General features: G+C 28.3%; 1 protein-coding gene across 1 annotated transcript; it reads left to right on the forward strand.

Annotated features, from left to right (window-relative positions):
• The first annotated feature begins 13,931 nt into the window (after positions 1–13,931).
• On the forward strand, positions 13,932–16,274 carry LOC107869037 (FCS-Like Zinc finger 1). Its single transcript, XM_016715624.2, has 2 exons — positions 13,932–14,522; positions 15,722–16,274. Exons 1-2 carry the CDS (start codon positions 14,128–14,130, stop codon positions 15,897–15,899), a joined length of 573 nt encoding a protein of 190 aa, XP_016571110.2. The 5' UTR covers positions 13,932–14,127; the 3' UTR covers positions 15,900–16,274.
• Positions 16,275–17,560: the final 1,286 nt, after the last annotated feature.

Genomic DNA, 17,560 nt, shown 5'->3' on the forward strand with positions numbered 1-17,560 from the left:
ATGACCTCCCTCCAAGTCAGCCCTTTTAACAACGTGGCACCGTGTGATTAGATGAGCTTTCCACGTAGGCGCGAGTGAAACTCACGCATGGGAGTTGCAAGATCGGAGGTTATATTTGTTCAGATTTTGAATAGTTAAAGGTCCTATTTGTGCACTATCAAAGTGGTCAAAGTTATAATTTAATGTCAAGTTTAGGGTCATATGTATTATGATTTAAATATTAATGTGATTATTGGTAATTTCATCAGCGAAAAAAGTTTAATAACTAATTCTTTTTTTAAAAAAAAAAAAAGTATTAAAATCAGAATCTTTGTGGGGATCAGAAAAGGAAACATAAGCTCGTAAAAAATGTATGTCTCCCTAAGACCGGCAACTCAAGTTCTCCAACGTGAGACCTCATTAATCTCCCTGTGGACCCTTTATCGTTTGGTTGGTAACGAGTTATTTTACAAAAATTAATTATTTATGATATAACTTTTTTCATTATTGTGACATAAATAGTGAGATAAATAATCTCAAAATTAACTAATAACTTTAATAAAAAATAAAATAAAATAATCATACATTTTATTTTGAGATTATTATACTTTATATCTCACAACAAACAATTTTTTAGAGTATTATTGGTAGAGTATTAAATAGTAATAAATGCCCTACTTTCATTTATAAATTAATTAAAAACATATAGTACAACTTTCGAATTAATTACTACGACTATATGCTGCCTAAATAGTAAAATATTTCTTTTTCGTACTTTGCTCCTTAAGGTGGCATCCAATGATCTAAAGCTCCTTTACTTTACATAATCAAATGGAGGAAAATAATAAAGAGCATATAGTTAATTAAATTTAAACAAAAAGTTGTAGGAATATTTATTATTCTAAACTTAGTTCTGCCAACTTTGTAGATTCTCTAGCATGCAATTATTCAGAAGCTGCATATTGCACCATACACGTGTATTATAGAAAAGACCAATTAATTACTTGTAATGAAATCAAGCCTATGTTCTTTTTCCTGATTCAATTCATTGATCTTATTATATAGCTTTAGAGTATTTTAATGCAGTTTCGAAGGTAGAGAAAGTTGAACATTGCATGTGCTATGTGTTCTATAGGCATCAACTAGCAAATATAATTGTACACTTTTTGTAAAAAAAAATGCCGTCTTCTTCCAAGGTGTTCTAGAAACCGATGTGTACAAATTTAATTTGCTTATTATTTAAGAAAAAATTAATTTCGTATGTTGATGGTGTGAAATTGTTTCTAACATCAGCTGATTTAAGATAATTTGTAATAACGTGTCACTGTCTATAATACCTTTGAATTGATTTTCCAATAATCATGAGTCAATGTATATATAGAATGAATATTGAATATCACATTAAAATTAATAAAATTGTGTGAATTGAGTTGGACAGATTTCAAAATAAATATCGAATAAAAAAATAACATATAGTATGCACTATGTACTACACCTACTATTAAGCAGTAATTTGTAGGCTGTATAATTAGTTGGTGAACCGAGACACCGGCAAAAGTCCAAATCACAATTCTCATAAATGGCAATTTATTATAGGAAAAGATATTCCTATATCAAGGTGATGAAACAAAACGTGGAATTAAAGATTTTCACATTGAGTTTCCTTTGGTAGAGTGCTCCGATTTTATTCCGGATATTTGAGATGAAAGTTTTTTTTTTTTTTTAAATATATTATCATGCTATTAAGTATTTTTATTTAAATTTTTTTATTTTTAAGAGGTGAAATAGAATAATTCCGTTGAAAAATAATGATCATATATTTGTAATGCATTGTATGGCTCATAATAGGTCTTATTCTTCTATTCTTTTTCGAAAGTTGTTAGCTATTCGTTGTGCATAAAGATAATGTAAAATATAATGTATTAGTAATGTTTGTATGAGCTATACTTGCAATAGTTATGCTTGAATTTTTCTTATGCAGTGTTTGATTTAATGTATTAAAAATAATATGAATTACTGTTGGATTACGGGTCATAGGTAGCCCATATAGACCGACCCAACCCGATTCTTTTTTATTTTATGAAAAAAAAACAATAAAAAGGGGTAACATACGGATTTCAAATAAAAGGGGGAACAATTACATAACTATTACCGCTCAAAAATTCCTATTTATTTGGTCATTCTTCTGTCAAAAACGATGAAGAAAACAAAATCAAACAAAGGCAGAAAACAAAAAAATTAACAACACTGAAAAGGATAACATTTAGTTTGTGATTCAAGGCTTTGTTTCCAAGAGATTCAAAGCAAACTTTGGGCAGATTTCTTACTAAATTCAAAAGATAGAAAATCAACCTTTGGTTATTCCTTTTTACTAAATGGTGGTGCAATCTCATGGAAAAGTAAGAGACAAACTTGCACAACCCTGTCAACTATGAAATTTAAATTTGTGGCTTGTGCATCTGCAGTACAAGAAGCTGTTTGGTTGAAGAACTTCTTTGAGCATTTGAATATCGCAAAGAACTCTAAGGTGCCCATGATTTTATATTGTGACAATCAAGCAGCTATCGCATATATAAAGAATCCTAAATATCACAGTAAGATCAAACACATTGATATTAAGTATAACTTTGTTAGAGACACAGTAGCAAGTGGAGAAATAAATTTACAGTACATTCCTACACGAGAAATGATAGTTGATCCCTTTACTAAGGCGATAACTATAGACTTGTTTGAGAAACATGTTATGGCTCTAGAATTACGTAGGATATGATTGTGTTTCTACATTGTAGATGATTTGATTGTAATTATTATCAATATAAGAATTTTGAATTAATGTTCAATCTCATATGCATGTGAAAAGATATTTTATTAATATAGTTTATCGAACAAGTCGCGAGATTGGCTCTCTCACACGAGCAATCGCATCTTACGTTGAGGAACGTGAAGAAATAAGTTCCACCATAAGATAATGACTTGTTTTGTAAAGCCAGATGTGAGTTTCTCTAAGAATATGAATTTGAGAATTATTAAAGAAAGAAACTCATGTTAGACATTAAGAGGTGTCTAGACCTACATCTGTACAATGTTGAATGACTAAAAGAATGAGACACACGTATCAATATAAGGTGAGAACGTCATAGCACGTGTTTCGTACCACGTCTGCTTAGCAATCAATGGGTTAGTGGAAGAATGAATTCTTGCTTCTTCATTGTGTGAGACCCTCAAAGTTATTTTAACTTTTCATTGAAATATCCTTAGACCTTTAACTGTTTCTTGAAGTTTCGTTCAGTGTCGCTACTTTAGCATGTTATTAATAGCCATGAGAGATTCGGCAATACGGTGCATGACTAGAAAAACAGTTGATTGGAACAGATAGATTCTAGTAGAAAGGAAATACTAATAAAATAAATATTTGAACTTGTCAACACAAGTCGCCTGTTACACTAACCATATCGGTGTTGAGTGTAATTGTGTATATAAAGTTAATCATGAACTCGAATTTACCTCTTTAAGAGGATGAGGGATTAGATAAGTAACTATTGAAGTAGTGAATGAAATCTGGGGTATTGTGAGTATTAATATTCTCATATTAGTAGAGAATTTTTTCCACATGTGATTGGATTCCTAAATGTAACTTATAAAATCTCAAAGATAAAGCTCGTGATGCTCACAGGTCACACGAACTATATGTCGTATAAATTGATTTCTTGTTGATGTAGTATTGGCTCGGGTCTTGTCCATCATGTGCAAAGAGGGAGATGTTGGAATACGAATCATGGATCACCCATGTGGACCGACCCGATTCGATTCGTTTTTTTAATTATCTAAAAAGGAGACAATAAAAAGGGGTAACATACAAATTTCAAATAAAAAAGGGGAACAATTACATAACTGTTATCTCCCAAAAAATTCTATTTATTTAGTCATTCTTCTGTAAAGAACGATGAAGAAAAAAAAATTTTAAAAATGCAAAAAACCAAAAAATTAACAATACAAAAGAGGATAACATTTAGTTTGTGATTCAAGGCTTTGTTTTCAAAAGATTTAAAGCATATTTGGGGCAAATTTTTTCGGTAGCAAAATCAATTTCATCCTCTGCAAAATTTATCAAGGTACACACTGTTTTGCTCCTTAGTTTACTAGCAAAATTACTTTGCCCCAAATATGCTTCAAATCTTTTGAAAACAAAGCATATAAATATCTGGAAAAAAAATATATAAAAAATCTTCCATATAAATGTTGGAAAGGATGAAAAATAATATGTGGGGAATAATTATATCTTTAACCATGCTAATGTATCTATTAGATCCATTGTATTACTAGTGTCATGAATTTTGAGGTATTAAAAATACGTACTTTAATATACAATAGAATATATAACTACTGTCTTGCATTTGTTATTAATTAGGTAAAAAATGTATCAAATAAAATGCTAATAATACATAAAATTAATATATACATTATTTTTTTAATACACTCTATCAACATGATCCCCGAAATACTTAAAAAAAAGTAAAGGAGAAGTGTACAGGACATTCTTTTTGGTATTTTAATGGATGTTTGATATTTATGTTGGGATTCAGCTACAAAAAAATTATTATATAATAAGAGTTTGTTTAGTCATGAGAATTTTTTATTTTTTAAAAAAATTATTTTATTTTAATAAAAATTATAGTATTTTGCATAAAAATTTGAAATACAATTTAAAATTATGTTTATTTTTTAGGCTAAACATAACTTCAAATTCAATCTTAAAAAAAAATAACTTTTATGATCAAACAGCTGCTAAAAAATTTTCTATTAAAGGATTTAGGATTCAAAATGAGACCTTTTAAAGAAAAGATGTTGGATTGCCAAATTATTTTGATCGTTCTATTTTTTACGTAATTTTTAAACATGTAAATTTTATAATAAAAATTCTGAACTCTCAATATTTGAATTATAATATATAAATTAAAAAAATAGAGTTATTAGCATTTATTGGATCGCAATTTTTATTAGGCAATTTGACATAACACGAAATTTAAAAAGGGAAAAATAATACTAATATTTATGGTCTAACAAGTCGTATAGATTGGGGACGAAGAGAGTAAATTTAGTTGGTTAGATTATCTAACGTCGCTATTTCGTTTGCATAAGTTCTTTTTCTTTAAAAAAAAAAAATAGGGTTAAAATCATTTTCAATTTCATGCTTTAAAACTCAAATTCCTCTTTTAATATTGAACAACAATTAAACTTTCCCTTTATTTTATACAGCATTTTTATTATATTAAATATATTTATATAACATTTATCTATATTATATATAATTTATTTTTTAATTGAAATATTTATAATTTTTTATTTAAGTTTATTAGCATTATAAGTAGAATAATATTTTAATGAATTTGTCATGAAATTTAATATTATTTTTATGATTGTTATTTTAATATTATACTTCATCCGTTTTAAAAAGAATGACCTACTTTTTTTAAATTTTATTTTAAAAAAATGATTATTTTTTTACAATACTTTAATTTCAACTTTCCATATAGTATATTTAGGAAAATAAGATTAAAAAGTATTTTAATATATTTGACATAATTTTAATTTAAGATCATAATATTTAAAATTCTTCTTTATTTTTTAAATTTTTTGTGAAATTAAAGTAGTTGATTCTTTTTTCACGGGAGAATGCATTAAATATGTCTATATTTTTGTCTTACTCCACTCTTTTACACTGTTTTTTCTTCTTTTCTTTTTTTGATAAAATTCTACACCTTTAAAAAAGTATAGATGTAATTTGGGGTTGAAACGTGGCAGCAAAATATGGGAAGTAGGTTGTGCCGTGGAAGCAGAACCAGGTGTTGCTGTCACCCAATGGAAAGATTTACCTCGAGATGTGAGCCAATTTACCCAAGTGGCAATACTTAGACCGTCTTAAGGATTAAAAAAAAATGTACTATGCATCTGTGACTGTCAGTTAAATACTTTTAATGTGGCAGTTGGTTTCAAATTGGGTGGTTTAAGTTTGACGTTTGTGTAAAAAGAGTTGAAAGTTGAACAATAAGTATTTTTGATACTACGAGATAGTACGTGTTTGTTTGGTGACATATTCTTTGTTTGTTTAGTTTGTGAGTGGAAACTGCATAAAAATGTGTTAACAGCAATAATATCACTCACTATAACGTACCAAAAAGGATTTTGATATTATTAGAGCAATGTCACTATTTGAAGACGGCGACAACTCGTCAAGTGCCAAGATACATATGCCCACTTTGAATTAAATTGATTTAAATCTAATTACAAATTAAACATACAATAGACACAAATTTTCGAATGGTTGTTAAATATTAATTAATGTATCATATCGTCTTATATTATTTTAATGAATATTATATGTGTTATAATATTTTAATATATACAATATTTAAATAAGTAACCATGTATTCATACTAAATAAGTCGCTAAATAAAACAAGTTATTTTTTTATTTTTCAAGGTATCTCCACAGTCGGCAGCCGTGAGACTAATCTTTTGTTCCTCTGTCAGCTCACTAAGTGGTAGGAAACTGACCACAGAATTTGCTCCATTCGCCAGAGGCGAGGATCGAACCCCCAGGGCATGACGCCGAACCACCATGCCAACTCTAGTGGTTAAAACAAGCTATTTAATCATTACCTAATATAATTAATTCACAAAACAATTCAATACAATAAAATACAAATAGCAATTAAGGAATAATTATTATATTTAAACTAAACATGGCACAATGCAATATCAAGTTATCTCAAAATCAATTATTTTGAGATAAACTATATAAGATAAAATTAATATTATAATTTTAAAATAAATTATCACATGTATTTTATTTCAATCGAATATGAATAAACTCATCCCACGGTTAACCTTAAAATTAGTTATCTATCTATCTCGTGTATCAACCATAGTAATACGAAATTTAACAACCATCCAAACAAGCCGTAAAAATTCTCCATTACTCCCAGTGAAAAAGCAAAAAAACAAATACAAAGGGCAGAAATGGAATTTCACTCGTGTTATAGACGGTTTCCTTGAGTGGAGGCAATAGTAGTACTGTAGTTTATTTTTTAAAAATCTCATTTATTCTCACGTCTCCACAATGATGATGATGATTGATGGTTTTTAGACAGCACAACTGTGGGTCCCACTTTTTAAAATGGGCCCAAAAAAGCTGATGCTTTCTATGGTCGTTGTGGACCCCACTCAACTTTGGAGCAATAGCTGTGAAATGAAATAAAACGACAAAAGAATCCCCCAAAAAAAGTTTAAACCTTCTCCTCCACGAAATTTTTTTTACTAATTTTTCTTTCTTTTCCATTTTTATTTGTCACGTTTTTATTAATTAGAATCAAATTGTACATTTCACTTTTCCTAAGTTACTTATGATCGTTTGATCATGAAAATAAGAATTTTTTAAAGTTAAAATTGAAATTTGAGTTGAAATAGATATTATATTTGGTCATAAATATTAATTAAAGTTATTTTTAAAATATTGTGAGAGAAATAAAAGTGAAAATAAAGTTTTACTTATTTTACTTTTTCAAAAATATTCTTCACTAAAGTGAAATAATTATTATGGCTAAACACTATAATTTTTACTTTTTTCATTAAAGTTAGATAATATTTCAAAAAAAATAAAAAATCTTATGGCCAAACGCTTATTTATACTTCTTTATTTCAATTTATTTAATCTATTTTTTAATCTGTTTTAAAAATAATTATTCCTTTTTTGCAACTTTTAAAATTTGATTTTTCTTCTAAAATTATAGAATTAAAAATACTTTAATATATTCGACTATCTTTAATTGAATAATCATAAGAAAAAAATTAACATTGTCTCGAGTTAAAATATGTGAAACAAATCAAAACAAAAACCAAGAGAAATGAAGTTAAATTAATATTTTAAATTATATCACTTTTAATATTAGTGCGAAAAATATTATAATTTGTAATATTTTTTATTTTATTTTAAAATACTAAATTAATTTAATTTAATTTAACCAAACAAAAAGAAATTAACTAATACAGCTCTGTTTCATAATAAATGAATTGTTGAATTTTGACACACAAATTAAGGAAAAAACATTAAAGACATAAATTTAACATAATTTTCTATTTTTACCAATAAAAAAAATTGATCTTGTAATATATTTTCAAAAGTTAATTGATTGTCAAATCATAAGGGTAGATTTTACAAAAAATTCAATGATTCACTTATTTTGAAACACCAATAAATACCTTTATTCCGAAATGAAAAGATTATTAAATAAAAATATGACATATAAAAATAAACGGAAAAAATCAAATTAAAAAGGGGCTAAAAGGTTCAATGACGTTATCGAAAGGGGTTCGTTTTGAGTGACGCGTAAGATAGTGGGGCTTTTTTTTGTGTGTGTTTTTTAGTAGTTGAGGCCCCCATGGTGCATGTCTTCCACGTACGGATTCATTTTCCTGTGTGTTTTCATACTCGCACCTAATATACGTGATCAACACGCTCCATTTTTCATCCTCCTAAGTATGATATTTTGAAAGTAAACTACACAAATATGTCATTTAATTTTATTTTGACAGATATTTATGTTTTTCAACTTTAGATATTTATTAGGTAATTTAATTTATATTAAATTAAACAAGTATATATATGTTCTATGTAATATTATACGTGATAATTCACGTTTTACATGAGATAAAATAGGTATTTACTTATTTATTTTTATACAAATTTTAATATCTATTTATATAATAGTAAATCCTAAAATTAGAGATCATAAATATCATTTGAGGTCAAATTAAAGATACATTTATATATTTTGCCTATTTTAAAGGTTAAAACTTAAAATTAGGGGTACAAATTTTATTACAGATATGATACAATTAAATTCATTTAGCAATTCTAAAATATAATAATAAATATATAAATCAGGTTGAGGTTTAAAATTATTCAAATATAAACTCCTATTTAGCGCGAATAAATGAAGTTATAGAAGTGTAGTTTGTTATTTAAATTTTCATTTTATTAAGTTTCGATTCTCCATTTTGTAATTTTCTCAATCTCTTTTCCGGTTTCCCTAATCTCAATTTCTAAAGGAAAGAATTTGAATATTAAAGTTCTGATTTTGAAATTTAAAATCATATGAAATAAGTATATATCTTATTCGAAAAAAAAATTAAAAATAGATGTGAATATTTTTCTACAACTCTATCATGTTAATTTTTTGAGCTAAAGATCTATCGTAATAGTAATATGTTATTTGTAGATATTCTCTCCTCATCATATATCATATTGTGAGATATATTGAATACATTATTATTGTCCGTACTATTAACTTCTTTACTAAGTAAAGACCGGAGTGGTGCGCCGAAAACGTCACATTTGAAGAACAGAGGTTGTTGTTCATTTATTGTACTAAATTGATTTTTATGCATTTAGTCAATGTTTGAATTCTAATCGAATTAGTATATTAAAATTGATTTAGAACATTCAATTGTGTGATACATTGTTTTAGTGTGTTAAAAATTACATTTTGATGTGAGTATAAATAATAATCAAATTATGTTACAGTAACTAGTGAGAAAATAAATGATGAATATTCATCAGTACTTCATTTTTATCCCATCAAGTAATATACTAAATTTACATAATGTTAGCACATACAATTATTTTTCTTTTTTTTTTTTCATTTAGTGTCCGTATTGAAGCCCCGACTAATTCAAATCGCGCATTGCAGAGGCTATTAAAATGGCAGCGTTCCTAACAGAGTTTTCTCCATACCCAGAGGTTGAGGACTTTTCTCCATATCCAAGATCGAACCCTACCCTCGACCTTTGATTAAGGATGGAACACCCTCATCCTCTGCACCAAATCTCATATTGGTACATTTTTCAATACCATCAAACGAACGTCCGATTACTTGCGAATCAACTTTCTCCGATGTGATTAACCAAAAATAATATTATTTTATATGATGTTCTATTTTGAAATTAATTCTTTAAGATGATCAACTTAACGATCCTTAATTATGTGAGAATTTTATAAAGAGATGTGACTGTATCACGGATTGTAGATATTAAGTCTTTATTATTTCTGTTGTATGGGTTGAAACCTCACAATAAGGTGTACACAACAGGATAGAAATACCCAGAAAATATCCATGGTAGGGCATAGGTAGAGTAAAGAAGAGTAGTAGATTTGATGACGAAGCTTTTTGCCATGAGAATTAGTATTCTCTCCGTTCTATTTTATTTGTTTCGAATTTTTTAATTAGTTATCTCATTTTATTTACTTTTTTTTACTCATTAATAGAAGATAATTTTTTTTTTTATTATATTCTTAGTGTAATTGATTACTCCTTATTAGTACTTCCTCCATTTCATAATAAATAAATTGTTGGATTTTAACACACAGATTAAGAAAAAAATATTAATGACATAAATTTAACATAACTTTCCATTTTTACCCAAAAAAAAGAAATTGACCTTGTAATACCTTTTCAAAAGTTAATTGGTTGTCAAATCATAAGTATAAATTTGAAAAAAAAAACAACGATTCACTTATTTTGAAACACCAATAAATACTTCAGCAATTCACTTATTCCGAAATGAAGGGAGAAACATTTTTGAAAAATGTTGCAAAGAGGAGTACCATTAAGAGTATATCATTAAGAATATAAATGGTGCTTTGGTATTAACCATCCATCAATATTGAAACTAACAACAAGACACAATTAAGAGGGGCAAAATGATAAAGTTACATTACCAATCATTGTTTTCTTAATAGATGTGTCATTCCAATTTGAGACAGATAAAATGGGACAGAGGGAGTATTATTTTTGTGAAATAATATTTTAAAAAGTAATTAATGTTTGATTTTAAAAATTTAAACTTAATTTGAAGTTAAAATTTAAGTTCGAGAAATAGTTTATAATTTATTTTTTTAGCTCTATGTTCATAATTTTAAATAGTTTTTTCTCTTCATTAAAAAGTTACTCCTATTAGTTAATCACACATAATTTTATTTTCAATTCCAACTTTATAAATTTCTAATAAAATTAAACAAATTGCAATTTGCATAAATAATGGCAAGTGGGTTTGGTTCTTGGCTTTTTATGGTATTATTATTATTATTGTTATTTAGGTATACAGATACAACTTTTTAGGCTCAAGCATGTCATATGGAGATATTGGGACCTGGTGATCAAGTACCCCACCTAAGTCAATTTTCATTTATTTCTATCTTTTTGCTAGGTATATTTATTTTGTATGCGATATTTATATATTATTATAATTTTATAATAAAATAAAAAGAACATCAATACAACAATATGAATATGATTATTGTTCTTATCGTTGTTTATATAAGTTCCATGAGTGAATTAGGTTATATTATAATTGTTTTTGTGAATTTCTTAATTATCAAGCTATTAAATCATACTATAAAAATACGCGAGAGGGATCATGGAGATGAAAGTGAGAAGGAGGGTGAATTTTTTTGAGAATCAATGTAGTTTTATGTTTGGATGATCCATCTACCACAAACTCATCTACTTTGTGATGAGATTAATAGGGCAGTACCAAGAGATCAAGCGAAAGAAGGATTTATACATGATATTCATTGATCTAAAGACTTGTGATAATACTACAACGAAAATTTTATAGAGATGCTTGAAAGCTAAAGATGTTCCTATAAAATATACTAGAGCGATTAAGGATATGTATGATACAGTTAAAATATGAGTGTGGATAACAGAAGGAGACTCAAAGCATTTTTCATTTTAATGGGGTTGCACTAAGGATCAACGCTTAATATGCATTATTTATCTTGATAGTTGATGTATTGGCATGAAAATTCAATGTTAGATGTCATGGTGTATGTAATTATTTGCAGAAAAGATAGCTAAATGAGGAGACTTGTAATAAAATTAACGCTAAACTGAAAGTTTGGAGACAGATTTTGAATCTAAGAAGTTCAGATTTAGCAAACAAGATAAAAATATTTTAAGTATAAGTTCAATGATTTGACCTATAAGGCAGGTATAGAAGCGAGACTCGATACCAATGTCACTCATATGAGAAGCAATTTCAAATATCTTGCGTCTATTATTCAAGAATATATGAAGATCAATGAGGATATCACTTATCATAACAAAGTAGGGTGGATGAAATAAAGGTTCACATCTTGAACCTCATATGGTAAAATGATTCCACCAAAGCTTAAACACAATTTATACGGAGTGATAGTTAGAACAATTATTTATACAAAATGCAGTGTTGGATACTCGAAATCCCACATTCAAAAAATTGAAGGTTGCAGAAACGAGGATGTTACAATAGACAGACATACTAAGAGACATAAAATATAAATGAGGATATTCATGATAATGTGAAAGTGACTTCGATTAAGGATAAGATGTCAAAAATCAACTTGAAATGGTTCAAGCATATGAATAGGGGATATATAGATGCCCTAGTGTAGAACTGTGAGAGGTTGACTTATGATTTCAGGAAGTGATATAAGACTTATATGACATATGTAGATTGAAGAAGCAGCGGAGATACATGATCAGAGAGAATATGATACAATTTCAACTTATTAAGGACATGACTTTAAATAAGAGGTTGTGGATGATATGTATTGAGATAGAACGTTAGTATACAGTAATGATGTTGTCTTACTACCAATCCTTATTAGTATTTGTAGTATTATCCCTGTATTTTTTTATTTCTATTATCATTAGTTAGGTTTTTATACTTCGGCTGTCATTGATATGTTGTAGTTACTCTATTGTTTTAGACTATTTTCTTTAAGCTAAAGAACTATTAAAAATAACCTTTTCATCTTTTAAAATAAAAGTAAAAGTAAAATCTACATACACTATATTTTTTTCATAATCAACATTATAAGATTTATACGACATATGTTGTCATTATTATATTAATAGCTTCTTAATTACGCGAGAAATCACTTATTTTAAATAAAATTTTAAAAATAAAATCACCTCTTATATTTCAAAACAATAAAATAATTTTGATTTTTTAGTCCATGCTTAATATCTGCTATGAAATTCGATTAGTTTGAATCTATCTCAAAATGTAAAATGGCTATATACTCAAAACTATAAAATAAAAAAATTAAATTAAAAATAACATAATTACTTACCACTTGTATAATCAGCGTTGATAGTATCAACTAAGTACTACTTGAATATCTTATTAAAATAATTATTTTAATTTATAAAATTTAAAAAATAGTATATTCTTTCAATAATATTTCTATCATTTACTTATTCATAAAATATAAATTAATATTCTTAAAGTATAATTGATAAAATTATTTTTATAAAAAATCAAACTCTAATTAATATTCTATTAAAGAGAGTGTTAAGTTAATAAATATCAGATAAAATATAACGGTGAAAGTATATGTAAATATTAAGTTTTCCTTCGTGCGCATTTTACTTGTCATAATTTTTCAAATTGAATTTTTATTTTTGACATATTAAGAAAGCATAATTTTTTTTTTTAATTTTAGCATTAATTTTTTGTTAAATTAATTTCAAAATACAGTTATAAATATTATTTAAAGATATTATAATGAAATACTTATACTAATAATTACTATTTCTCCTGTTTAAAAAAAATGACCTATTTTTTTCGTATATTTAAAAAAGAATGATTTCTTTCTTTTTTTTAGTAATTTTTTAATTTTAATTTTTTAAATGATATGTTTAAAATCACAAGATTGAAAAATATTTTTGAAAAATATTTTGATACATTTCCTAGAATTTAAAAATTATTTTTATTTTTTAAAATTCTATATGAAGTCAAATTAGATTATTATTTTTTAAAGAGAGAGCACAGGTAAAAAAAAAAAAAAAGTGGTAAGTTTAACGTGAATTGAGGGAGTAAAAGGGTAGTGTAAAGTAAAATTGGGGACCAATAGATTCACTTGCACGGAATCCTGAATCCCTGCAGTGGTTTACACTTCTCCCAAGTCCCCCATCCCCTCACTCACCCCACCCCCACGCCCCAAACCATAGACCCCACAACCCCTTCTTTATAATCAAACAATTTTTCACCTCAACTCCTCCAAATCCAACTTCTCCTTTCTCTCATCTTCCTCAACAAAAAAATGGAGTCACCATCATCAACAAGTAGAAGAAGACCATGTTTCATTGAAGAAGATGATGGTCTTGTCTCTATAGCTGATATTTCATGCAACAACAATAACCAAAATCATGATAATAATAATAATAATAACAAGAACAAGGGTGTTACTAATCAGTACCCTTTAATTTCTAGGCCACTTTATTATACTGTTTCATCAAGAAGAAGAAATAGCTTGAGAAATCTCTCTTCTCTTTCTTCTTCATCATCTTCTTCTTCATCCTTGTTGTCTCCAAGATCTGTTGTTACTGCTGCTAAGTACTGTGATGGTAGATTTGAAGAACCACAACAACATTTCTTGGATGCTTGTTTTCTTTGTAAGAAAAGAATTGGTGATAACTCTGACATATTCATGTACAGGTTTGTCTTTTTTCTAACTTCATGTTCATTTTTTTTTTTTGCTTTAGATTGGAAAATGGGGTTCCTTTAAATTCTTGTTATATTTTGTTTTTGCTGTAAAGATTTAATTTTTAGTTTTGGAAAACCAAAAAAAAGGATCTTTGTGGTTAATTCTTGTTGTGTTTTATTTTTAAGCTTTAAAGATTCAATTTTTAGTTCTAAACAAAAGAAGTTTGATCTTTGTAGTTATGTTTGTTATTTTTCATATTGTAAGTGTGGAAAATGGGGTTTCTTTAAATTCTTGTTTTCTTTACTTTAGCTTTAAAGATCCAATTTTTACTCATGAAATCATGTAATATGAACAGTGAATTGTTATAGGGGTTAGCAGTTTGAGCTTCACTTATAGAAAGCCAACCAAAAAAAATAAATTGTTCTTTGTGGTTCTGTTTGTTCCTTTGCCAATTGCAAAATGAAATCTTTGGGAAATGGGGTTCCATTTAAGTTCATATTTTCTTTTGTTTTGGGTTTAAAGATCCAATTTTTATTCAAGAAATGACAATATTATGAACAGTGAGTCAGTGAATGGGTGTAGCAGTTTGAACTTAACTTCTAGAAAACAGAAGTTATGGAAACTTCGATTTTTTCCCCTTATTTTGGTAAAGGGGTTGCTTGAAAATATACTTTCTTCATATTCCAATGTATAGAAAGATCTATTTATCAAGAATGGTACATTCAATGGTTTATAGGACTTGGTGTCTATTACTAAAGAAATGGGGTTCCTTTAAATTCAATTATTTTTATTCCTTCTCCTATTTCAATTGATTTCTTTTCCTTATTTTGGGATAAAGGGGTTGCTTTGAAATATATTTTATTCATATTCCAGCATACAAAGATATTCTAATTTTTATCAAAAAATGGTACATATATGGTTCAATGATTTGATGTCTATCTATTAGTCAAGACAAGAAATGGGGTTCCTTTAATTTCCCTTTTTTCTTAGCTATTCCATTTTTACTCAAAACTTATTGTAGTAAATATTATGCTACTTCTACCCAAAAAAGGGAAGAATTGCTCTTTGTGGTATTACTTCCAGTTTCAAGAAGAAATCTTTGATCTTGAAAAATACTTTTTACTCCACTATTTTCTTCATATGCCATCAAACAAGATCCATTTTTTAATTTGCAGAGTTTCTAATTGTGTTTGTGATTTGTGTATTGCAGAGGGGACACTCCATTCTGTAGTGAAGAGTGTAGGCAGCAACAGATAGAGATGGATGAAGCTAAAGAGAAAAAAAGGAACATGTCTTCCATCAAATCCTTGAGAAAAAAGGACAAGAGACAATCCACTTCCCCCAACAAAACTGCATCTTTGAGACCTGGTACTGTTGCTGCTGCTTGAGCAAATGAATAATGAATCTACTTGTAGAAAAGAAATACTATTCAAGAAGGTTCATCTATGACCAATTAGCTATATAAAAATATTAATACAAGGAGTTCATAGGGAAAGGGGATGGAGATGGAACTTATGAAGAAAGAATATACTGAAGAGTTTTCTTTTTTCTTTTTTTATTTTACTATAGAGTATTAAGTTGTGTTATGATGTGAAAATGTTGAGGAAGTGGAGAGGAGGCTTGTAATGCTCTCTGAAAAAGTGGAAAAAAGATGATGGCTCTTTTTTTTGGGTTTTGCCCCAAGTTTTTTTTGTGCTCCTTTTTGGGGGTTCTCTTGGGTTTTCACTGTGTAATGAGAAGCAATAACAAGGAAAGTTCTCCTATCTCTATTGTTTTGAGTATGCTTTTCAATTCTCTCGTTCTTTCTCCCTTTGAGGGTTGATGTATATTTACCTTCTTTCCCTATTGAAGGGAGCTCCGAACACCGGTAACATTATCTCCTTGTGGTTTATATGTTACGGGTTTGAACCATGGAAGCAGTGTTATTGCAAGTATGTCGCAGGTTTGAATCGTGGAAGTAGTGTTATTGCAAAGTATGGTGCAGGTTTGAACCGTGGAAGCAGTCTTTAATGCATGTACTAGGATAGGCTGTTTATGTCGCACCTTTCGAGGTGTGGCTTTTTCTTGGATCAGGCTAATGTGGGATTTTTGGCTAAATGCAGAATGTTTTGTGCATTATATGGTCTTGTTTTGCTCTTTGTTAAAACTGGTGTTTGCATCTCTTTGAACTTGAGTGGTCTTGTTTTGCACTTTGTTAAAACTGGTGTTTGCATCTCTTTGAACTTGAGGATTAGCTGAATTTAATTTGTTCCAAAACAAGAACTTGAAGAGGCTCAGTTCAATTTGTTGGATGGATGCCACAAACCATTAATCTTAGGTCTATACAAAGTGAGCTGATTTTAGAATTGGCATAGGTAACACAAATTATGATGACATATTACCTCTATGCCCTTCAACTTTGGAGGTAGGCGTAGGTAACACACACATCCTATAGGATGACATAATACACGTAGAATGTTATATAGAATATGAATTGCTGCATAGGAAGTATGTTTATTTGTACACTATACACTTAGGTAGGAGGACGTAGATTCAATTCGAAGCGAAGTTAAACTTGACCTAAGATCATCTCTATATCCTTTTAACTTTGGAAGTGCAAAAACAGGCATAGACAATTTAACTTAACGTAAAGTTAATAACACAGTTAATAACACACGCATACTATATGATGACATAATACACGTAGAACATCACATAGGATGTATTATTGCTTTAAAATTTTAAACCTGCTACAGAGTTGTTGAGAGGTAGGAGAAACAATTCTTAGGAGGAGTTTGAGTGCTGATTTTTTTTTTGCCCTTTTGGATCATGTGTTAAATTTCTTAACAATGATATGAATATTTTTCATACATAAAATTGATTGCGAGTTCAATCCTATTCTAGGATGAGGGAGATGTTTTTTTGGTTTCTTCTTTGTTATTCAGTACTTGAATTGGAACCCAATTAACCCTGAGGGGTAGCTCGGCTGGTAAAGGCGTGAGGACAAAAGTCCTTCAGGTCACCAGTTCGAGCCCGAGCAGGGCCACTGGAGGCATTACAAAATCGGCCG

Source organism: Capsicum annuum, chromosome 1 (assembly GCF_002878395.1).
Source record: "Capsicum annuum cultivar UCD-10X-F1 chromosome 1, UCD10Xv1.1, whole genome shotgun sequence".
In the NCBI taxonomy this organism is placed as follows: Eukaryota; Viridiplantae; Streptophyta; class Magnoliopsida; order Solanales; family Solanaceae; genus Capsicum; species Capsicum annuum.

Coding starts and splice junctions, on each gene's coding strand:
- LOC107869037 (XM_016715624.2), top strand. CDS start 14,128: ATGGAGTCACCATCATCAACAAGTAGAAGAAGACCATGTTTCATTGAA. Junction 14,523..15,721: donor TCTGACATATTCATGTACAG/GTTTGTCTTTTT, acceptor TGTGTATTGCAG/AGGGGACACTCCATTCTGTA.